We start from the raw sequence: 24,562 nt of genomic DNA on the forward strand, positions 1-24,562 counted from the left end.
TCAAAATTCAATCAATTATACAGCATTTAGGAAGCCATGACAAACATGGACTGGGTAGTAGATGGTGGCTCTTTACTAATCTTCTGTTTTGTTTCGTACTTCTTTCTCTTCTTCTGTGCTCTGTTCTTCATTATATCCCCCTTTTGTAAGGATGATATGAAATGATATGTAGGGGATTAATAACCCTGTATCCTCAACACTGCAGGATTGGAGGACCAAAGAGACCAAATCTGTTAATTGAAACGTGGGAGCAAATTACTTTAAACTGGTCTACTAACCATCCAGCTGCCAAAATGATCCCTGCCTGCACCTTTGTGTGTATTTTTGGGTTTGTGTTGGTTAATCTATCAGTGTGTCCTTTTCAAGGATCACAGACCAATCTCCTGTTAGTGATAGCCTTTATTCAAAGGTCGGCGTGTGTGAGTCACAGAGAAGAGACCACAATGACTGTTTATGTGAAAAATAAGTGCAGCTCTGGATGTTGAATGTCTTCAAATATTAAATGACCGAAGGTCATTTTTCTAGTAAGTAAAATCTGAACAAATTTGTGCCAAGTTGCAGAAGCATCTTGTTGAATTTGAAAATGTCTGAAATGTTTCTGTCCTCCATGAAAATTTCTCGTTTTCTTGGTTTTTGATTCCTCTTACACCAACTAATTAACTAGCGTCAGCTTATTCCAATACACCACATGAAACATGATGAGAGTTGATAGATTTTTGCTGTTAAGCCACTCAGTCGAATATGAAGCTTTTGTGCATTATTTTTTATTAATTATAATTTTTCCCAAACTTTGATTTAAATAGTTAGACTTAATTTTTTTTACATATATTTAAGTTGAAGTGCGTATTTTAAGGTGATTTAAAGCTGTCACAGCACAGTCATCAGCCGCCGCCACCACTGTTTGGGATCTGTGTTGCTGCTCAGACCAGACCCTTTTATCAAAATTTCAGAAGTCGAAGAGCCAAATTCCTTTTTTACAGACAGATTGTAAATATTGTCTCTGCGATTTGAAATGGCAGCCATGACTCGCAACCTTGTGTTTTTCCAAATGTCTTGCCATAGACCATACGGATTTTTCATTCATTCATTCATTTATTCACTCATTCATTCATTCATTCATTCATTCATCTCTTGTATCTGTTGACATGATTGTTTTTCTACAAACACATTTGTCTTAATGACACATATCTTATCTAACAACAAACACATTTTAGAGATGGCAAACATCCTGTTGAGCTCATTAAAATATGTTTTATCCAGTTTCCAGAAAACATTAATGAGGTCTCCACGTTTTGTTTGCACCCCTCAAAATGTCAGCTTAACAACTAAAAATAAGAGAGCTGAACACAGCTAGGATATGAGAGATATACGGGTCAGTCAGCTGGAGTCGTAAAGGTCGACAGAGATTCACGTAATGCTTTTATTTTACTGGCTCGGCTTTCCTTTTCCTAAAAGACATAATGGATAAGTTTCATGTCGGGTAAACAAAACAGTAAAATATTTATTTGCCAACTGGAAATTTGGAAAAAAAACAACACACCACTTTTTCATGTTCCCTTTTTGTGTTTCTCCATTTTTCCTCCTTCTCATCCACAGACGACAGGATGATAAAGACATGTAAATCATGGCTATAAACCAGTCCTCAATCCCAATTCGTTTTTATTTTAACTCTACCCCTCATTCTCTAGTTCTCTCCCTTTCAAATTTTTGAGAGTTATTAAGGGTCGTGGTTGAAATATTTGTCTAGGAAATGGGACGCCACGAGCCATATCATCAGTAGATAAGTCATGTTATGGTTAAGATAATTATTACAAAGGGATCCAACAGTCAGGTCTGTCCCACAGCAGTTGAGCAACGGATTTCTTTTCTACTAGAAATCAGATCAGATGCCTGTTTGGAAATATGACAGTATTATAGTTTTATAAAAGTCTCCTGTTCCTACCATTATCAACTAGTGACAAAGTTGATCTCAACACAGAACAAAAGAAAAGGCAGTAATAACACAAGGGATTGAGTCAAAACAGATATAGTTGGATACGTAGATGTACAGAATGATAGATAATTAGCAATAACAGAGAAAGAGGAGTGTTGGGAAATGGAGTTTGGTCTCTGTCTGTTTCCTATTTACTCTGTCAGCATCAGAATGGAAGTTACAAAGAAATGGAAAACAAAAACTTCAGAAACATCCCGCCCACACCCAGAATGTGTCAAACTAAAACAAGAAGTGTAAACAGGGGAATATTTTCTAGCTGTGTTGCATATTAAACCATCATAATACCATTCCTATCTGTCAAATATTTGTCTTTTCTCGCCGCTTCGTTTCCACCAGTGTTGAGCAAAATTGCACATAAAAGCATATATTTTCTTTGCCCAGAAGTATACACACACTCTTTTCCATCAAGGCCTGGGGGGTGAGAAAATGGAGGGGGGAGGGGAGGACGCTCATCTCTTGTCAAACAACAGGAAAGCCAGAAAATGCTAGGCTAAAAGAGAAACATCCAAAATGATGAAACCTTGTTAGCTGAGTAAATGAGTCTGTGAGCAAAGAGACGATTAACATTCAGAGCCCTGATGAAAATCGGCTCTGGAATAACAATGTGTGTGTGTGTGTGTGTGACCGTAAATTAGATGACAAAACCATATGCATTGATTACGTATGACTGCATATGTTTGTTTATTCCAGTGTGTGTTGGTGTGTGATTGTCTTGTGTTAAATCTGACCAGTAGGAAAAAGTGTTTCATAGCTGTGTGAGGCAAAGATGCCCGGAAAATGATTGGAGCAAAGTCACCTTCATGGAAAAAGGTTGTCTCGTGTCAATGTTGTGCACTTTGTGTGTCTGTGTGTGTGTGTGTCTGTGTGCATCAAGGTCAAACAGAGAAGTTCAGGCAGAAGTCTGTGTGTGTTGACTTTCCTAACACACATGGTTGTGTATTTGTACGCCACTGCTGAAAAGCTTCGTGTGCACATGTTAAGGATTTATGTAAAGAGTAAACTTTATTTTCCCAGAAGGAAACTTTGTCTCGAGGAGGATTGATTTGCGTGAAATAAATAAATATCCTTAAAGAGAGAAAAATGAATATTGGTTGATGCTTCGTGCTTCTCTTTCCAGCTCTCTAATTCCGTTTGTCTTCCCGATATGCAGTAGAGTTCAGGGCGATATGTTTTGTCACGTTAAGAGAGCAATTCAGCTCTTATCGGTAGTCGTTACAGAGGAAGGAAAAGAAAAATACTTCATCAAGGTTCACGTAAGAACAAGAGAAAATGAGTCATGACAAATAAAAAAAAACAACTGTTGTTGGTGTTTAAAGCTGTGTATTTTTGTGTTTCTCAGAATAGATGTAATCGCGTCCTCCGTCTGCAACCCTGTGTCACTTTGGCAAGAAAACACTTACGTTAGAAGCATGCGAAATTCATACAAAACACACACACACATAGACACACACACTGAGTTCTTCAGATTCAGAAAACCTCTCTGCACACACTCGATCACACACACATTCGCACACGTACTTCAGGCTGGATGGAATATTGCCAACCGTATTTCTGATAGTTCCTTTTTGTCTTTGAAGCTCTTTGGGCCAAATTGTTCCACTGATCATAAATGTCAGGTCATTCTTCCCTTCTTTGTCCGTCTCCTATCTCTGTGTCTTTGTACTGTAATTGACTGTGTGTGTGCGTGCGTGTGTGTGTGTGTGTGTGTGTGTGTGTGTGTGTGTGTGTGTGTGTGTGTGTGTGTGTGTGTGGTATAAATGAAATGTTTGTGGTTTTGTTTATCATTTGACTCCATATTTCTTTGAGTGCTTTAAATAATTAACGTAAGTTCTCTCTCTCTCTCTCTCTCTCTCTCTCTCTCTCTCTCTCTCTCTCTCTCTCTCTCTCTCTCTCTCTCTCTGTCTGTCTCTCTGTCTGTCTGTCTCTGTCACTTTCTCTCTCCAGAGACCTCAGCGAGAACCAGATTCAGGCGGTTCCCAGGAAAGCTTTCCGAGGAATCACGAATGTTAAGAACCTGTAAGCACAAACACTCCCCTCCTCTCCTCCATCCTTCCTTTTCCACCTGCGACAGTCTTGATTTACCAACCTTTAATGTGTACTTTTATTGTATAGTAACGTTGATCCCAGTTCATTTTTCTCTTGTAATGCAGTCCGAGATATTATGAATGCACACTGTTAAAACCTTCATCCAGTAGCTTTAAATTCAAAACCTGTTTGAAAGACAAATGTTCTTGAAATGTAACGTTTTGTGATCACATTTAGTCTTTAACCCAAAAATGTCCGTGTCATGAAATGATAAGTAAGTGGGTTGTCAGGCTTCCTTTCCAATTGTCTTATCTATACCCATTTTCAATATATTATCCATCCTGCTTTCCTCTTCTTCTCTTCTTCCTCCAATCTTTTCCTGTCCAGAGAGGTTTCGTCCTCATGACAAGTGCTCAATAATTGCCCTGTCATTTATTCATGACATCCTAATCACCAATAGTTTGATCAATACAGAGTCCGATCAATGCTCCTCATCAATAACGACTGATCAATCCAGGCTGATGCTGCATAGGGAACTAACTACTAGATTGACTCTGGGGAGTAAACAACAATGCCCGCAATGCAAAGGTGTAGAGTGGAATAGAACAGAATAGAATAGAACAGAATAGAATAGAATAGAATAGAATAGAATAGAATAGAATAGAATAGAATAGAATAGACATTGTGTAAATTTTTCTGTGTTGCTGTATTTTATCAGTCATGACTGACATTACAGAGGAAAGAAATGGAGAACGGGATAGAGAAACAGAACCGAGCGTAATAACTGCAAGATGCACGCAGATGATAAAGCATCCTTCTGGATGCTCTCCAAGTGTAATTCAAAAGTAGAGCCGTTGACTGACAGAAAATAAAATTCTTTAGCTAAAAAAGAAGGGAAGAAGGCACAAAGTACAATGATTGTGATCTCATCCAGATTGTCTTTTGTGGTGATTTCATTGCAATTTGAACAAATAATAACAAGCACATTTTTTTTTCCAACTCCATGTGCTGGGGGATTGCACGCACACGAAACAAGGTAAAAAGTTCACAAAAATGATTTCAACTTGGAAGTTAGTGAGTCATCGTTGTAATCACCACTGGATCATAGATGGATCACATGGCAACAGTGTTTGTCGTATTTGTGGAATGGCTAGATCAAAATAAACCGGTATTTATTTCACATTTATTTCATTGTGTAATTTGAATTAAGCCTCCAGAACGGTCAGGAAATGGAAGCTGTGGTGGAATTATTTTCTTAGCTGCCGTTTTCGTACCACTTCCAATAATGAACTGCGAACGTCTGCAGGCCTGCCGTAAGGCTGCTGGTGACCATGTGACATCATCAGAAACGCCGTAACGGCTTCCAAAGCTAACCTTGTGGTTAGATTGTTTCCTCGACTACATGACATGTTTTTGTTGTAAAGCTGACAAAAGCTTCTAATTAATATCCAGCTTCGGTGGTCGTATTTTTGGAACTGTGAAGTAGCTCAGTTTTCATATTTCCATGGTGATTTTATGTCATGTCGTATCCTCTCTGCGTACATCAGGCTGTATTTTCTCAGCACAAAAGTATGATCTCAGTAACATTTTGACCAACAGTGAACTCACTAGAAATTCTGCTCTGAAGTTTGGGTTGGCACAGACATTACAATATTTCACCCACAAGTGAAAACACTGCTTAGCAACGGGCTCTCGCAGACACCATTTCAAACTGCTTGAATTTATTCCAACTGCTTCCCAATAATCAGCCTTAACCCTTGAACTCTTAAGAGTTATGCATGTGTAGCACGTTTTCACCTCCTCTTGCACCTGACAGTAGACCCACAGTCCCCCACGGCTGTCCTCCACAGCGGCTCCAATGCACATTGGGCGAAATCGAGGATTCGATATACATTTCCTGACAACGCATTGGACATTTTCTGCTCTGACACGCTGAACTGTGTTCGTTTTTCAACACCAGACTCTCCTTTGCAACACCACTCTTCAATTTCTGCTGCAGCTATTAATCATATCAAGGGGATTTGAAGGTAAAGCTGCCTTTTAGCAAGTTAAAATGTTTGCACTAAATTATGTGGACCTACAAACTCAGTCATTTGACTTTCTTTCAGGTTGTCCTTGTTGGTTTTCTTCTCTTTTCTAGTTTGATAGACTTTCTCCTCCCTTTCTTCCTTTCAGTCCTCCATCACCTCCTATTCTATCTGCCATTACATCTTCAGCCTCCGTTATCCCTATCAACAGTTTCACTCTTCTTCATCTAATGTTTTTCCTTTTGTTTCTTATATACCATCATCTGGCTGTGTTTTATTTTTCCTCCCCTTCTCCCTCCTGGTCTTCCTCTCGCTCTTTTCTTCAAACCCTCTTCCATTGATTTTATTTTGCTCTGCACATCCCACCCTCCTTTTAACGCTCTCTCTTTTCTTACTATTCATCTCTTTTTTTCCCTTTTTTTTTCCTGATCTCCCACTATCCATCCCTCCCTCCATTAGACAAGGTGACTCCAGCAGTAAAAAGGCTCCAATCCTCCATTATACCACAGACGAAAAAAAAAAAGAAGCGTCATGACATTCTGTCCCTGGTGGACACAGCATTGATTTTCTCATGTGTCTCTCTCTCCACCTCAGTTTGTCTCTCTCTTTTTCTCCCTTGATCTTTGTCCTGTCTCCCTTACCGTCTCGTTGCCTTCCTCGCTCATACTTCGTCTATGTCCCTCACCCGTTCTGTCTCACTTGCTGGGTTTGTCTGAGAGCAGAGTCTCTAAATCGCTCGTTTCCTTTCATCCTGTGGCTAGCGTAGCCTTGTATACTAATCATTGAACTTAAGACACACACACACACACACACCTACAAACACAATGACCCATAAGACCCTGCTATCAGATTAACTACATTGCTGAATCTGCCAAGAACCTAGAAGATACGATTATCACAGGCCTCTGTTAACCTAGGGAGGCACATCTGCACAGGTGTGTACACATGGGCTCCCCTCATCTCTTCTATTTCTATCTTCATCTCTTCTCATTTCACCATTTCTTTTAATCTCATCTTATTTTACATTATCTTTTATCATCCTGTCTTGAATTCATTTCTTCATCTCATCTCATTTCATGGGTTCGTAAAACGGGCCTGGTTGAAACTAGTCCCCCTAGGTTACTGGTAACTAGCATAAAGCTAGTTTTCTGTCCACATCAACAGACTGACCCTTTGAACTCCACCCCCACTGTAGTCTATAATTCAGTTTCTGGTCAATCTGTTATTTCTTAGTATTTAATTAACCTACTAGTTTTTATCCACTGAAGTCAAGCTACCAAATGGAGTTTTTAAAGCCAAATACTATTTTAAAGCTATCAATCTGGACAACTCTTAAATACCATTACCGGAGTTTCACTGCTGCAACCCTGTCTCTGTGAGTAACAACCACTAGCACTCCAGCAAAGACGCAGCATGCTAATGAAGTAAAACCTTCAAAAAAGATGTTCATTCGGCCTCCCTCTCTGAAAGTGACTTTGTCATGGCTAACCAGTTTGGTTCAATGACAAGTTTGTTCATTTACTCAAAAGAAACTGTTGAAAGAGGATAAACTGTTTACCAGATTTCTTCTAATGTGAAAACGCTATTAAAGCATCTGTCCACACATGTAAAACTCCTCATCAGCTCATCATACAGGTTTCCTTAAGACACCCCCCCTCCAAAAAAAAAAAACATAAAGAAAAAAAAGATTACTTTAAATTCTAAAAGTGCCAGAAAATGAATTGGATACAAAAGCATTTCCATGAGAATTGAACCCAGGTCACCTGTGAGGAGCTATTACTACCTTCCCCTGTCAGCAGTGATAATGTTACGGCTGATTGGTGCACATTAGACATAAAACATAAGATACTCCCAGAATACCTTTCAAATTGAACGACTGCTTCCCTTAAGACCCATAAATGTTACGTCACAGTGTTCGCTTTGGTGAAAAGGCTTCTGGCTTCCATTGAGGAAGCAACGATAAACGCGATCATCCACAGATCGTTGTCACGGTTAAATCACAACGTACAGTATGTGAGTCACCGATGCTCAAAGGCATCTGTGGTTGGATTACGGGGGGGGGGGGTGAGCGCATCAGATAAGGTACAGCTGTTCCGTGTGGCCTCGCATTGCACCTCAGTGCCCATACAGACAGGTTTTTTTTATCTCCTCTAGCCTTCATGTTCTCATTTTGTTCCTTGTTTTCCAACTGTCTACCTTCTTGCTCTCTTACCCCCTTTTTTATTATGATGAAATTGAATTCATTTAGTCCCTCCAGGTCCACCTGTGCTCAACAGCTACAACCTCACAGTACCTTCAGGTGGTTTGGAAGAAAGTTATATGTAATTTCCTCAAACAATACAACCACACAGTATATCAGCTTAAGAATGAAAAAGAAGCGGCCCCGTGGCTTTCCTTCTATAACTCTCTCCTTCCTGTCATCCTCTCCTTTCTCTTCCCCCTCGTAAAACGCCTCCACGCTTCATGCTTCACGACCCACAATGCAGTGCAGGATGGCCGTTTGTTTGAATTATGACTACAGCACCTAAGAGAGAGGGTGAGAACATTGTGTCGGTTGTGTGCGCACATGCACACATGCATAATTTCCTGACCTGCTCTGCTTTGAGTTTTTCTCGATGCAGATGTTTGTCTGCGGTTGGTTGTTTTTTGTATTTGGTGCAATTCGATAACACATGATCATCTCACCAGTGGTGCTCAAAAATGATTAATAATGGGTTTCTCTTTGAAAGACGAACATCCAGATCAGAAGTGTCAAACTCATTTTCACCAAGGGCCACATCAGCATAATAAATACAGTTAAATAAATGAATCTATTGTTTTTATTCATTTATTACTTATTCAAGTTACAGTTGCACAGAAAAAAAAAATTTTTTGTTTGTTTCTCTATTATAAGATAAATCCTTTTAATTTTGTCAGGTTATGAAACCCACATAAGTCCACCAATCAACAATCAAACTATCCAAGTGAATAAAGAATAATAACATCAAACACAAGTTGGGACATTAGTTTTGTTCAAAACGTTTTTTTCAATGTTAAAATGCGCTTAATTACTGCATTGTGGGAAATGTAGGTTTTCCCAAAGTACACTTTTGACCTATTTATTTTTGGACACTCTGACCTCTGAAACAGCTTCTAGAAAGTGTTTACTTATATTCCCATCATCCTTTGCTCTACATCAACCCCTCCATCCTCTTCTTTAAATGACAGGATGTGGCTCTTTCTATAAAGGTCATGACCAACTGAATCAGAAGGGAGAAAATGTAAATTAGCTCCATATGAATTGTAACATATTCAGTTAGACAGCAGTCCCCAGATGCAAATTGACGGGATTTGCAATTCTAGTTTGATACAGGATTCACTTAAGCGAACATTCAGTGAAAACGCGCTATTCAAATTCAGGTTCATGAAGACAGACACATTTGTTCAGTGTTTCCCCACAAAGAGAGGTTACAGAGGTTTGCAAGGCTGCTCTAACATTAGATAAATGTGTTCCTGTATAATTTTACTGTTTCTTTATCTTCCAATTCTTTTAATTTCAAGCAAAAGTCCAGATCCATTTGTCTAATTCAGTATTGGAAAAAAAAAGTCGAAAATAAACTTTGATGGAAAGCTGCTGGGTGTCCTTGGCAGCTTGAACTAATCTCCCTCTGGAACACAATCAGACATAGGTGGGCTTATAATTATGTGAAAAATGCAGGGGCTTTCTGTACTATTGTATCCACTAAAAGCAAACCCATCATTTGCAAGTAAAGTCTACCTTGTATTGTACAAATTGTCCATCATTTAGTGCATTAAGACCACATGCAGGACCAGTCAGACAGGCGCGTTTCCATCCACCCTACATTAATCATACATCAGCCGTACCACAGGTTTTTACAGCGTGTGATTTCGGCAAATCAACAGTATTAATCAACATCACAGCGGCGACTGCTTTGCGAACATGCTGATGTCATAACATGATTTCATAAAGGATGGTGAAGAGTGATTTATAAAAGCGAATGGAATGATTTACAGAATGTTAAGAGGTAGAGAAAGCCCTCCATTCTCCAGGTATTCCCATCACATCCATCCTTAATCCACTTATCTGCCACTCTCCTCTCCTGTGTTCATCAGGCCTTTACTTTCTCTTTCCTGTTTTCTCAGGTCTCTACTATTTGTCTTTCTTATCCCCATCCTCCTTATCCTTTACTTCTCTCTTTGGCCCTCCTTTGCTTTCTTTCCTCTCTCAAACAGCCTGTGATTTCTTTTCATTTCTCATTTTTAACCACACAGCGTCTCCCTGGTTTCTTTTCATATCATTATTCATCTCCACCGGAATAGTTCTGTCTAAACATGCGGTAGCACCTAGCAGCAAAGCAAAAATTTTACCCCACAGACAAACCACGCCAGAAGGTAGATGATGGTGGACAGATCTTTGTGGCAAGACAAAAAGTATTTTAATGCAGATGCCCCGCAGCAGTCGGACTTTTTGTCAGAGAGGAAGAAATCAGGGTGAAGGAAAACATCAACACAACTAAACACAAGATATTTCTGTTCATTAATATTTGTTATTGCACTCATGACTACAAAACTCCCCCATCCTTGAAGAAGTAGTCATTTTAACCAAACCACAACCTTTCCCTGAACTTAACAGAGTTCTTTTCCTTCTGGCATGAAACCTTAACCGTCTTCATCATTTTAAAAATCCTGTTTAAACTTTAGCAGTGATGACGTAAGGGTTTAAAAGTCACTGATGTTGGTTTTCTTGCAACATGACTGTTTTGTTCCCATCCTTTGTGTTGCGTCTATTTATATACGCAAGACTTGGTAGACTTTATTAAAGCTGTTTTTTGTCATATTTACCTTCCAATGTTCACCTTCCACCAAATTAGACAAGATAATCTGTTCATGCAATATAGTATATAAGCCGATCAGCGCTTATATATCCATTATTTATCTATTCCATGTCTATCCCTCCGTTTTATCATACCATTCCTTTCTGGACACAAATGTTCTGGCAAATTGAAAAACTTTTTTTTTTTTATCTTCAGTCAGAATGTCTCCGTATTTATTTTCAAATAATAACTATTTTCTGGTATGCGCTGAATGGAACCCCTGCTATCCTGTCTTCCTTCCTCTGTCCTTTCATAAATTACTTAGTCCATACTGGTTGCTCCCTGATAGATTAATTGAGCAGCATCCATGCTGTGTGTGTGTGTGTGTGTGTGTGTGTGTGTGTGTGTGTGTGTGTGTGTGTGTGTGTGTGTGTGTGTGTGTGTGTGTGTGTGTGTGTGTGTGTGTGTGTGTGTGTGTGTGTGTGTGTGTGTGTGTGTGTGTGTGTGTTTGTGTTCCATGTGCTCCAGATGATAACGGGGGGGAAGCAATGAATGATAGACATGATTAAACACACTAACTAATTATATGGAAGGAAATTAAATTCTGGACCCCAGTTATATCCCCTGTAACAAACATCCCCAGATCTGAAAAAGAACCCCCCCCCCTACACACACACACACACACACACAAATGCAAGACACAGGTAAGACTATATTCCCACGCATACACATCAAGCACACCCTCGTTACAGACTGACACCGATCATGTCTCACTAATCGGGTGCTGGGTGAACAAAGCTGTCAGAGGAATCCAATCATATGGCCTATGATGGAATCCTTTGCCGTAGATGAGGATGGATAACGGAGTACAATAACGTCAATCCACCAGGCATTCGCAAACACGTGGAAATCACAGATGTGACATTTTGGAAGCGTAGAGATAATCTGTTCTCAAAATGATAAAGGAGGTAAAGACATTCCACAGTTCCACTCTGAAGCGATGGGAATCCCCACCCACCACCCCGCCCCCCCATCCTCACATGGCGGGAAAGAGATAGTAGAGTCAAATCAACAGAGGTGTGGAGCCCTACAACTTCTTTTTCTGTAAAGAATGAGACAAATAAAAATAAAAATAGACTTTCAGGAGGCGACAGAATGCAGACATCAGACCCAACAGACCTCTGGGAGGTTTTTGGGAACCACCAGGCAAACTTTCCACATCCACTTCTATTGTTTTTTTTAATTCACACCTCATACAAGACTTTCTAATGGTATCTTTTAGTTAGAAAGATTTCAGATAGTTGTGAGGATTGTATCACACACTCTTCAGCAAACCTCCAGATCCAGAAGCATTTAGTGCTACAGGAAGAGCTTTAGTACTGAGGCTTAAATAACTTTTACATTGCTGTTAGTCTCCATATGGCTGATCAGGCTGCATGCCAGTTTCCTTTCATAAAATAAACATGCATTTTAATTACATAAAACACAAACATGGCACAGCCATATGGTGGTATGATCCTCCGAATCAGTGTATTTGGAGTCAGTCGTTTAACAGATGCTCACATTCACAGCTTCTCTTCTTCCAACAAGTAGCAAAAAAAAACAACAGGAAAATTAGATTTAAATTATAGCTTTTAACAAAATGTACTCTTATTTAGTGCTGCACGTGGATAATGCTGGTAACCGTGTTGAATTAATCAACCGAGGCATATCCCACCCACCTTTACATCGTCTCTAAAATACGATTCCATTGTCTCAAAAATGATTAAATGATTGCTGTTGTGCACGTTGACGCCCAGAATTTTTCTAATAAGAATATCCGGATTAAATTAGTACAATAATCAGATTTTGTGCAAATTTGGTAAATGCAAATATCGTGTCGCTCTTGTGTTGTCATCCTGAGCACTTTCTAATGTCAATTTTTTTCACATTCATCTGGTTTTAAATGGAAAAAAAGTTTGAAGAAATGGATCAGCAATTGATGGATGGACTTTGACAAGAGAAAAGCTGAATGGGATTCAAAGACAAGAGGCGCCGGGAGAGAGGAAAAAAAATTGATTATAAATGAATGAAGATGTGGAAAGAACATGAAAAATGGAGAACATGGATGCCTGAAAACGAGTCAGATAAAAAGGGATTAGGGATGGAAAGAGCTAGTGAGAGATGAGATGAGATGGGATTGGAGAAGGGGATGAGATGCAGGACATTAAAGATGCTTTTTCCTCCACCTGTCTGAGTGGTGGATGTCTGTGTGACAGCCTAAATGCCACTCATCCTTCTTGGTTAAGTTAAAAAACAAGGAGATACTTCTACACATCCGCCCTTCTCTCGCCTTTCCATTCATCTGCTCTTCCTCACACTCGTTGGAATGGATGGCCAGATGAATGGGAGGCGAGGAAGGACGAGAAAGGAGAAGTGAGGTTCCTGGGGTTGTTGGGTTCGTGGATGGACGGTGGTGGGGAGGGCCGGCTGAATGCTGAGACCCAAGCAAATTAAAGTAAAAGCAACGGATGATGATGAGGAGCAGGGTGCATCTGGGAGTCCGGGGGAACGAGGCGCTGAACGAGCCAGCAGTGTGTGTGTGTGTGTGTGTGTGTGTGTGTGTGTGTGTGAGTGAGGGAGGGAAAGGAAAGAGAAAGGGAAAGGGAAAGAGAGGCAGAGTCGTGACTTTAGTTTGATTTACAGAGGCTTTCCTTTTAATGAAATTGTTTCAGTGACAGAGCCGGTAAAGGCCCTTAATGGATTGGTTGGCCTAATGTAATGAAATTACTCCCTCTTTCACTACATAGGGGGGGAAAAAAGAATAAAAGAACACATGGGGAGGAGAGGAAAGGAAGAGGAGGAGGAGAATGGGCAAGGAGGGGTGGAAGAAGAGAAAATGCAATTAATATTTACAGAACAGACAAGCAGGGTGGGCTTTAGTAGCTATGGCTCCCTCGCTCTCTTCTTCACTGCGTCTACCTCTCTCGTCCCCCCTCTCTTCCGGTGGCCAGTGCGCACTGGGCATGCAGCAGGGGAGGGAGGTGATAGGCTGACGCCAGACAGGCCACTTCAGCATACCGGTCTCTTCTCTGGCACTCTCCTCTTCCTCTCCTCCTCTCTTCAGGGCTGGCCGTATCAGCAGAGAGGTGAGAGACTTAACCTGAGCTTATGGGCTGTTGTCTGGACCGGGTATTCCTACAGTGTGTGTGTGTGTGTGTGTGTATGTAATTGTGCCTGGGAGTGAGGGCAGTGTCTCCTATCTACTACCTTAAGCCCACTTACTAGGGAATCACCTCTCACACACACACACACACATACACACACACACACACTCATTCAGGGAACCTGTCTTTTGTTAGTCCCTCCCCCCCAGCTGAGCCGACCATGCATACTTGCGCCTGACTCTCTCCCATCTCTCTCTCTCTCCCTCTCTCTTATATGTGGATGTGTGTTTGTCCATGTGTGTGTGTGTGTGTGGTTGTTTGCTTGCTGCAGGCAACTGGACAGCAACCACATCAGCTGCATCGAAGATGGAGCTTTCAGAGCGCTGCGCGATCTGGAGATCCTGTAAGTACAGAAAAAAAAGAAGAAAAAAAACCCCGCTCCTCTCACACCAGCTCCTTTCTCCTCTTCCTCCTCCTCCTTCTCCTCTCCTCCTCTTCTCCACTCCACATGTTGTCATGTGTCGTCTGCGGAGCAGGACCCGTCCTGCGCTCTCCTCCTGTCTGTATCAGTTTCTCCATCCTTGAAAATTCACTTGTTCCTCTCCCGTCCTCTCTCGTCTCATCTCCTACTTCGCTCTTTCTCCTTCTGTCGTCTACTTTTCCATCCTGTCTTTCCTTTATCCTTCCCTTTATACCCATCTTGACAATGGTACAGCTTTAACTTGAACGTGATTTTGTTCCAGAAAATGTAGTTCTTTGCATGATACCTGTGTGCAAATTGTCATTTTGTGACGTCCCTGTTTGTGTGTGTTCATTTCTTTGGGAAGATGAAGTGTTGCTGTTCATTCTTTGGCAAATGTGTTGTCCTTGACTTATAATACATACGAAACACAGGCTCACAAAAGAGTGAGAAAAACTATGCAACAGCCACCTGCGGTTTCTCTGCACCATCTGTGCTGCTGCATGTGGGTGATTCCCTCAGCATACGGCTATACGCTGATGCTCTCGTGTGTTTGCCTCCAGCTGCGTATGTGATCGAGTGTGTGTGTGTGTGTGTGTGTGTGTGTGTGTGTGTGTGTGTGTGTGTGCGCGTGTGTGTGTGTGTGTGTGTGTGTGTGCGTGTGCGTGTGCGTGTGTGTGTGTGTGTGTGAAATCTGTCCACATTTTTAGAGCCGGTCGTTTGTCAGGATGTTCTAGACGTGCTGCCGCCGTCTGTGCGATTCAAGGTTGTGTCGGGAAGGTGTCTACTTTTCCCCTCAGTTTTATGCTTTTGCGCAGATGTGTATCGTCGTATTTCAATAAGTATGTCTACATGTGTGTGTGGTGTGTGCGTGGGGTTCTCGCACAGAGGCAGATGTTGTTTTCTCACTGTGTGTTTGTGCCAAAATAAATAAAAAATTATGAAGTCTTGTGTAAAAAAAAAAAATTTTAAAAAGGAAGTGGAAAAGTTAACAAATAGGATTCCTTCCTTTGTTTGACATCTGCAGCTTTGCTGGCAGTGCATCGGGGGAAGAGGAGATATTATCACTGAATTTGTCATTAGAGGGTTTGTTCCTGAGGCAGGAATAAAGACAGAGGCTGCTGATGAAATTCAACAATGAGAGGAGGAGGAGGAGGAGGAGGAGGAGGAGGAGATGATTGAAAAGAACAAGAGCAGAAAATGAGAAGGCTGACAGGACCATCCCGACCTGTCGTCTGTCCTACGTCGCACAGAGCTGGATGCTGAACCTAAATAGCTAATCCTCCAGAGGAGAGGGGTTAAATCTGCAGGGGGAGGCTTTGTAATTCCAGTAGCTGATATTTGAAGAGTAACAGGGGGTGTTTTAAGATGCCTTGTGGCAGCAGTGCTTGCCCCTATCAGATATGAAGCCTTAAAACTCCAACTGACTGTTTCTGGTTGAGATTTGTCCCCTAATGATGTGCTTTATCAAGCTACATTACAGGAAGCTTAATTAAAACTGGAGGCCATTATGTAAATTCCTTAAATTATGAAACCATGATAGTTATATTAAAAATACAGAGTGCCAAAAATTCAGATTTGTTCAAAAAGGCGAAAATGGAACCAAACCGAAAACGTTGACTGTAGTAACTGTGAATTTCATCATAGCTGAATGGAGATAGTCCTGATGAGAAATCCCTGAGGTTTCCTGAGTAGAATGAAGAGGATCTTGATGCTGTGAAAGAAAGATCAGAGGGAAGAGGTTCAACAAGACCCCAAATGAGCATCACAGTCGTTATCATTTAAAAAGTTCATTACAATTAATGATTAGATTGTGTTTTTTCACAGCCTGATAATCATTTTACAAGGCATGAACTATAATGTTTTTGTGTGTTTTAAATACTGTAAAGAAAGGCAAACATGTTAACATAATTTTATGTTTGCGAGAGTTAGGATTTATTTTAATTACAGCGTAAAAATACTTTTTATTTTACCATCTTTAATTCAACCTGTCATGACTCCCTTTCTAGGCTTAATTTCCTCTCTCCAAACTCAGGTATTATGATTCCTTCCCTGCCCTTTTTTTTTTTTTTTTTTTGCTCGGTGCACAATGGAAGTGATGGGGGACAGATAGAGGAGGATCAGCAGTGCAAGATACAACATATTAGCAATTCATAAGACTCTGACAGCTGAGTACTCTGCAGGATTTACAATTCACTGTAAATACACTGCGGCTCACATTCACATCAGACAGCATGACAGTACACAGTATATTCACTGAATGTTGACGTTTTAATAAAGTCCTGTGTGTGTGTGTGTGTGTGTGTGTGTGTGTGTGTGTGTGTGTGTGTGTGTGTGTGTGTGTGTGTGTGTGTGTGTGTGTGTGTGTGTGTGTGTGTGTGTGTGTGTGTTTGTGTGCATACATTCAAGTATCTGTGCGTGTGAGCGAAATGCATGAATGACAGCATGCAATTCCAGACTGATCTTTATTGTAACCATCTTAACACACAAATCCACTCCTGCAGAGATTTATGCATATTTTTGCATATGCCTACACACACACACACACACACACACACACACACACACACACACACACACACACACACACACACACACACAGCTCCATTTTATCAGTACCTGAGGTTAATTTCATGTCTGTAGCATGAAATGCAGAGAGAGAGATCACCGACTGGAGGTCATGTGACTGCATCAGCAGGTAGGTTTGTATTTTTGCGTGCATGCGCACGTGTGTGTGTGTATGTGTATGTGTGTGTGTATTTTAACATTTATCATTGACCGTTGTGAGCTTTCATTGTGATATTTTTTCTCTCTTGTTCTGAGCTGTGAATCATTTCCTGGTTTTATGGCTGAGGTTGGAACGATTAGGATGGGGTCAAAGGGCAGGTTCATCCAGAAACGATTAGCTGATTAAGCCATTAGTTAATCCATAGTTATCAGGCAGCAATGCTGTGAGTGAAATGGTTCTGGTTACGGTAGAGGAGTCCCTGCGTTTTTCTATTTCATATAATTAAAAGGGGGATTATTGTGCGAGATTTTTACCATTTGTGAACACAACAATCAAAATGATGTTGTCGCCATGGCATTTTGGAAATCATAATTGTTGCTTTGTGGCAGGTGAGAGATCTGTGTGTTGAAAGAATAAATATATAAGCATGAAACAATGATGGGGGAGAAGAAATTGTCAAAAATATTTCCATGTATAAATGTTTTTCTGTATGTTACACATGTTTTTGTTTTTGTTTTTTTGTTGTTTTTTTGGGGGGGTTAAGCTTAAAAATTGACAATGAATACATAGTGAAGCTTACTCTGATGATCAGTCATTTTTTTCTGACCGCCTGAAGTTAAAGAATAAGCTTGATTTTTATGTCAGAGACTTGCAGGCTGACAGGCAAATAAATGCATTATGCGTGTGTTTGTGTATTTTGGCCATTTGAATGTATGCAACAACTGAAAGGAGAGCCACACGTATGTGTGTGTGTGTGTGTGTGTGTGTGCGCACAGACGTCGCTAATGAATCTCCACATGAATTAATCTCGTCATTTAAATTAGCCTCTGTTTCTGTGACCAAGCTTGATCCAATGGCTTCTCACAGGAACAGTGGGGACACGTCAAACGCTTTAGGACATCAGGCTCATTTTGAAAAAGCTGAATACATTTCAGTTTCCCTTATTACTCTTTTTATAACTGTTGTCTGGAAATGAAGGGAAGCGATGGGATATTTTTTCATAAAACCAGACATGTGATGAGATGTTTGAAAGGATTTGGATTTGTACAATTTTGTTACACAGATTTTGAAAAGTTGTACATTAATTGCCAAATACTGTTACTTAATTTTTCCCCCCGCTATTTGGAGGTATTCATGTATATTTAAAAATTAGCAATTTGTTGTTAAATTTTCACATTTTAATTGACTTTATTGGTTTAACGTTTCAACAGCAGAAATAAAAAGTTAGTTTATAATACTGAGGCACACCTCGGAGCTCTTTTGAACGTTTGTACCTAAAGCGTCACCAAGAAGTGCATCAGATAAAATATTTATCAGTCACACTGGAGTGGAACTAGTCTACAGGCTTCTCTGTAGTGAATGAATACTGGCTCGAACAAGTCATTTATATATTCTGAGAGATTAACACCCGTGAAGAGCCGGGCAGACTTGTCTGAACCGCTGTTTCTCTATGTTCCAGTGTGACAGAAGAGTTGCTCTTATTGAAGAGGTTTAGAAGAAAGATGGATTTGACTAAATACAATTCTACACTCAGTTTTTCCCTTGATATCCTCGTCCCTTTAGTCATACCTACTTCCAGTGTGCCTCTTCTCTCTCCTCTGTCTTTCAAGGCTGCCATTATGAACGTGGAGGATCTCTGTTATAAAAGCCAGGCGCTGTGTGCCTTTGATTAATTTGCACACAAAAGGACTGCAATTACAACCCTTTCCTCTTTTTTTTTGTCTGAAGAGACGAGAGAGTTGCAGTCGGGATGGGGAGTGTTCTCAAAAACTAGAACAAGAAGTGGTTTGAGGGGAGGGGGAATAAAGGAGTGGCGCATCTGTGTCAGGAAAGCAGCCATTTTCTTGGACATCATTTATTAATCCTCTGCTGAACCTGATGAGGAGGTGGGGAAGACACCAGAGAAAGAGATAGAGAAGGATGGAGACGAAACCCAGAGATGAGAGGCAGAAGATATAAAGATGTATGCGAAGACAAGGGAAGATAAAAGGGAGGCAAGTAGAGGAAGATGAAGAGAAGAGACAACTGAAAGATAGATGGAAAGTTAGAACAGATACAAGATCAGGCAAATCAAGAGGATTAGGCTGTATTAGGGTGAAAGAAGCCTTAAGAAAAAGAGACAAGAAAAAGGAAATAGATGTAGGACAGAAAGGTGTTGAAGACATCAGAGAGCAGTGAGAGATGAAACCAGAGAAAAAGACCAAAACAACAAAGACGATGGAACATAGATTGAAAGGATCAGAGAGACCCGTATTAATTATTGATGGAACAAGTGTCTGACTGACTGACTCAATTTGGCCCTTTGTTGGTTCCAGATCAGCGAGGCGATCAGATTGACTAAGAGCAGCGTTTCTCCAAGTAAGGACCTCATCTGACACTCGCTAATGCGGTCGATGCTGAAATGAGAGAGCCCCATGTGTTAAACTTTACAAAAAAAAGTTGCTTCCATAAGAATATCTTCAGTATTTTGATGTAATAATCGACTGATTATATCCCAGTTATGTGCACGTAAATATAATACCCTACTTCTGTCTCTACATCGTCTGCTTTTACTCTTTATTAAAAGATATTTAACTGAGTCCAACTTGATCCCTGCTGCAGGTTTTTTTTTTCTCCCTCCTTAATATCCGTCCCGTCCTCTTGCTGCAGCCCGCTTATGCAGATCAACCCCCACTAATGCCACGGTGAAAAATTAAGGGAGGAAATTAGCACGCTCTGGTGATTTTAAGTAAGCTTTCATAGCCTGAAAATTAGAGGAGTGAGTCTGAAGCTGGGAACTTGCCAGTTAATCTCTGGATGGCAGTTCTTCTGGCTTGACTTTGTGTGACCACAATGATGATTTAACACGTCTGACTAAACATCTTAACCCTTACCTGTTCTCAAGCCAGTCTGCATTTTGAACAGAAATCATGAACAGATCGTGTCGTTTTCTGATACAAGAACAAAGTATTGCTAATATTTTTATTTGCTTTTCACACAATCCCCCCAGTAACTCCTGCTTTTCATCGTTGCATCAAGCGAGCAGTTCAGCAGACCTCAGATTAAGTACAGGAAAATGTATGCATATTCATATTAGCTTCACTGCTACTAAAAGCAATCGATCAAAACCAGTTTCCTCCATACCAGACAGTTTAGCAAAGACCCACGTTTTTAGAACTGTTTATTTTTATAGCATGTGCACATGGCATTTACAGTAGAGTCGGGGATTGATCTCAATCAACGCAAATTAATATGTGGTCAAGTTAAGGAAAGTAGTGCACTTTGTAAAGCTTAAGAAAATATGAGGGTTATGGTTAAAAAAAAAAAAAAAAAAAACAACGTTCAAATGAAAGCTAAAAACTCCTCTCCTACAGCAACCAGAGCCTTTTATATATATGGCAACAACTCGAGCTGCTAAACCCAGTGTTATTCTTTGTTTTACCAGATGAGTCAATCCTCTGACATTCCCCCCGCCAGCATTCTGTGATGCCCCGCCAGGAATTAGTACCATTTATGATTACTGTAGATGAAAACAGCTGTCATTTCAAAATTGTCTGCAGTGATTTGGTAATGGGATGCTGAAGAGCCAAACCAGTGTGTACTTATGATCAAAAAGCCCTGAAATCTTCTCTGTGTCGTCTACAAACAGAGCGATACACCCACACTTCACTCACTTGTCTTGGGCGTACTGTAACAGATTGCGAGCCGTGGTGGGCATGTCGTATTCATCATTAAATGACAATCAGAATCAATTAGAGCTGCACAATTATCTTAAACAAGTGGTTTTTCCTTTGGCGAAGCACGACCGCGTGTTCATATTCGCTTCTTTTTTTTTGCATTCATCTTTGTGACCCGTGTCTGGCATCAGCATGAACAGATCTGCACCATGACCTCACATTTACACACATGCTGATGAACAACAGGAAATCAGAGAGACGGGCCAGTTCGTTAGCAAAATTAATAAAGTAGTGACGCAGGCGTCCATTTCCTGCCTTGTTTGCTGTGGTAACAGCAGCGTGGTGATGGTCCGTCAGCTTTTTATGTTAGGATGAGGGCAAGAAGGCAAAAAACTGGGTCTGATGGAAGCATTTTCCCATTTACACGTTAAATTTCCAACCTCGTGTCTTCCAGTTGTCAGAATTGTCGAGCATGCTCAGTGGGAGAAAGCCACATGAACTCCTGCAGCAACCAGAAGCAAATGTGATTTAGGACGACACAGACCAGATCAGACTGAAAACCTTACATGTACCACACTCTGATTAATGAACCCAGCAAAGACTAAATATTATCCTGCTCATTTAGTATTTTTTGGTGATGATGAAAACATAAATGCCGCCACAAACACATCGAGGAACACTGGAAGACTTCCCTTAAAGACCAAGAAGAATGCTAAGACCAAACAGCACCGCAGTCGGCTGTCAGCTTAATACTTTGATTCCACTATTTCTTTTTCTTTTCTTTTTTTTCTTTTTTTTTGAGGAGGGAGGGGGGGTCTTTTGATGGCCACAGCTGTATGTGCTCAAACTTGTAAGGCTAATAAACACAGCACAAGTGGAAATGTAATTATGTGATAAACACAGCCTATATATTTGTCAAAGCAGGGCCGCTCGATCCGCAGTGTCGTTTTCATTCCAGAGAATTCCTCGTCTTCGCAATCACGTCAGTGCAGATGGCAGGCACCCCCCCCCCATAGCAGCTAGGAGTCCATGTGCAAACGTGTATTTCTACTCGGAGATAATTTAATGGTCAAAGCCGGCGTTAATGCAGGACGACGCTCTTCTGCCTCAACCCGAACACTTTGCATGTACTCTTATGATGTATTTGTTTGTATAAATGAAATTGGGAGAAAAAATTAGAATCCTGTACTTCAGTCAGTATTAAACTTAGTTTTGTTTGACGTAATGCACCTTAAAGTGTTCCCTTGCAGAGCCACAGAACTCCGAGCTTATTTCCGTTACATTTAGCATCCATTTTGCCTCAATAAAAAAAAGTACTTCAGAAAAAAACCTAATTTTTTATTTCTGTGTTTTGTTTAGATAGACTCATTTTGAAAATAGTTTGGACTTCACAAGGGCAAACCAATCATTCCTAATGATCTGCAGCGTATCAATCAATAAGATATAATCTATTTTAAAACACTTAGCACATAGCTAACTGCTGATTTGGAATTCCACTGTGTCTTGGTGAGTGTGTCTGCATGTCTCTGAATCAGTTAAACCAGTTAGTGTCTGTGTCTGCGCGGCCACATCAGAATGAATGATGGGTCCCTGTGTGATGATGAATGATAATTTAGATTTAACATAACTGGACTAACGAGTGCGCTAATGACTCCATAGCTGGACCGGACAGCTCACACTCGATGAGATCCTGTCTTGCATCCCAATAAGCTTGGGAAAGGGCACACACACACACACACACACGCTTACGCACACACCAAGGGACTCGCACCAAGGGGGAAAATAATGCAGAAAGGTTTTAATAAATATATGCAGACAATCATGATTTTACAAAATGTTCTCGCAGGAAAGGACACTCTGCATGCAGTGTTTGCGTGTGGATTGAGGGTCCACATGTACGAATGTTCCGAAGTATTCCGTGACTAGCGCCGAACAGCTATGGCAGGCTAATATGAAACTGATTAATTAATAATTATTCACAGGCCAGTTTTCAACCAGTTGAATCAGATGTGGTTTTCGTTCACTGATCTTTAGAGTAATTCTTTTCTCTGCTGACATCAAGGATTAATGAAAATAAATGATAAGTACTTGATCATCTGCATATATAAATAGAAGAAATCAGTCTCATTTTTCAAAGGGATCTCAATCATAGTCAAAAAATGTAAAGACGGAAGGCTCCGCATGAATCGTACGTCTTCGGATCTAAAAAGGTTTTATTCCTCAAGGTGATGGAGATTTGATTCTAAACTTTTGCTGCATTGTCACTGCCTCTGTTGAACACTGTCTTTTTCAGGCGTTCCATATTTTTTTTAAAACAACGTTATGACTGTATTTTTAGGACAACATGTAAAACAAATTTTCATCTCTTTATTGATGCTACAGCTGGATCACAACCAGAGCTGTTTACATCAACGTCAGATGCAGTCCTGTCTCTTTGACTTTTCATTCTCATAAATTTTGACAGCCAATATATTTATAAGGGAAATTTAATTGCTGCCCGGAATATAATCAGAGACAACAATTATTTCACCACAGTGTTTGTGTTTGCATTAGCATCACAAGGGGGATGGATCTGGATAGTTGGCAGATGTTCATAATGTAGAACTCGCAGGTTTGGTCCAGGTTCAGGTGTCTGTGTTCATCACGTTTCATTATCTGCAAATTAGATCTACGTAGGTGTATCTCTAGGAAGTTTTAGTTGAGCGCCAATAAATTATTACACAAAGTACCTCATTACCTCCTCCTCCCCTCAGGAGCCGGATTGGTAGAGTTGGGTCGTCATGGTGATTTGACTCACCTGGTCTTGTGTCATAAAGGTAGTAGCTAGTGGTAGTCAAGCAGCCTATCTTACATCCAAACTGCACACCCTTTGTTTCCACACTGGTTGCACTTTGTATTAAGGTTGTCTATATAATAAGTTCATTTTATTTATATAGAATATGTAATTCTACCCTCTTTTCTCCATTGTTGACAACCAATTGAAAAGCCTTGGCTAACTGAATTCCCCTGTTTTTATGTGCAAGTCTAAAAGAAAAATGGAATGCTCCCTGATTGTCTAACCCTATTTAAATTCCTTGTGCAGGACAGGGTTCTGCTGATATCACAGAAAAATGACAACGAAGGTCCGAGACTGAAAGATAGTCAGAGATGCAGCGAGAGTGAAAGAAAAGGAGGTCAGGTGTCACAGAAAGAGTGTCCGCTGAACTGGAATTAATTCCGTTTCACAGAAAACTACAACTGTGGATCAAGACATACAGAAACTTGGTGGCAGAAGATAAGAAAAGAAAGGCAAGATGCTTAGAGATGTCGATGAATGAGTGGATGCACGCTGCCATTACATGACATGTCCACGCAAACACGCCGCAGTCAAGGGGTCTGAGGAGCACTCTAAAGACCGGGGAACAGCTGCATATTTTATGATCACTTTCCGCCATGAAGCACAGCTTTTTGCAAGAGGGTGTGTGTGTGTGTGTGTGTGTGTGTGTGTGTTTGTGAGTCTGTGTGTGGGTTCTTGGCCAATTGACTGTCATAATTCATAAGGGGAGACAGACAGAGTTGCTCAGTGCACTGTAGCTCCACAAGGTGACTTTCACTCAGCCTGACACACACACACACACACACACACACACACACACACACACACACACACACACACACACACACACACACACACACACTGTATAGATACTGTATACTATTATTCTTCCCCGTTC

General features: G+C 40.6%; 1 protein-coding gene across 1 annotated transcript in view; it reads left to right on the plus strand.

Annotated features, from left to right (window-relative positions):
- slit3 (slit homolog 3 (Drosophila)) overlaps positions 1-24,562 on the plus strand; it is a 192,938-nt gene that overhangs the window by 101,620 nt on the left and 66,756 nt on the right. Inside the window, exons 5-6 of the mRNA XM_068325452.1 lie at positions 3,938-4,009; positions 14,337-14,408. Coding sequence (XP_068181553.1) covers positions 3,938-4,009; positions 14,337-14,408 — 144 coding nt within the window. The remainder of the gene's footprint in view (positions 1-3,937; positions 4,010-14,336; positions 14,409-24,562) is intronic.

This window comes from Antennarius striatus, chromosome 10 (genome assembly GCF_040054535.1).
Source record: "Antennarius striatus isolate MH-2024 chromosome 10, ASM4005453v1, whole genome shotgun sequence".
Lineage (NCBI taxonomy): Eukaryota > Metazoa > Chordata > Actinopteri > Lophiiformes > Antennariidae > Antennarius > Antennarius striatus.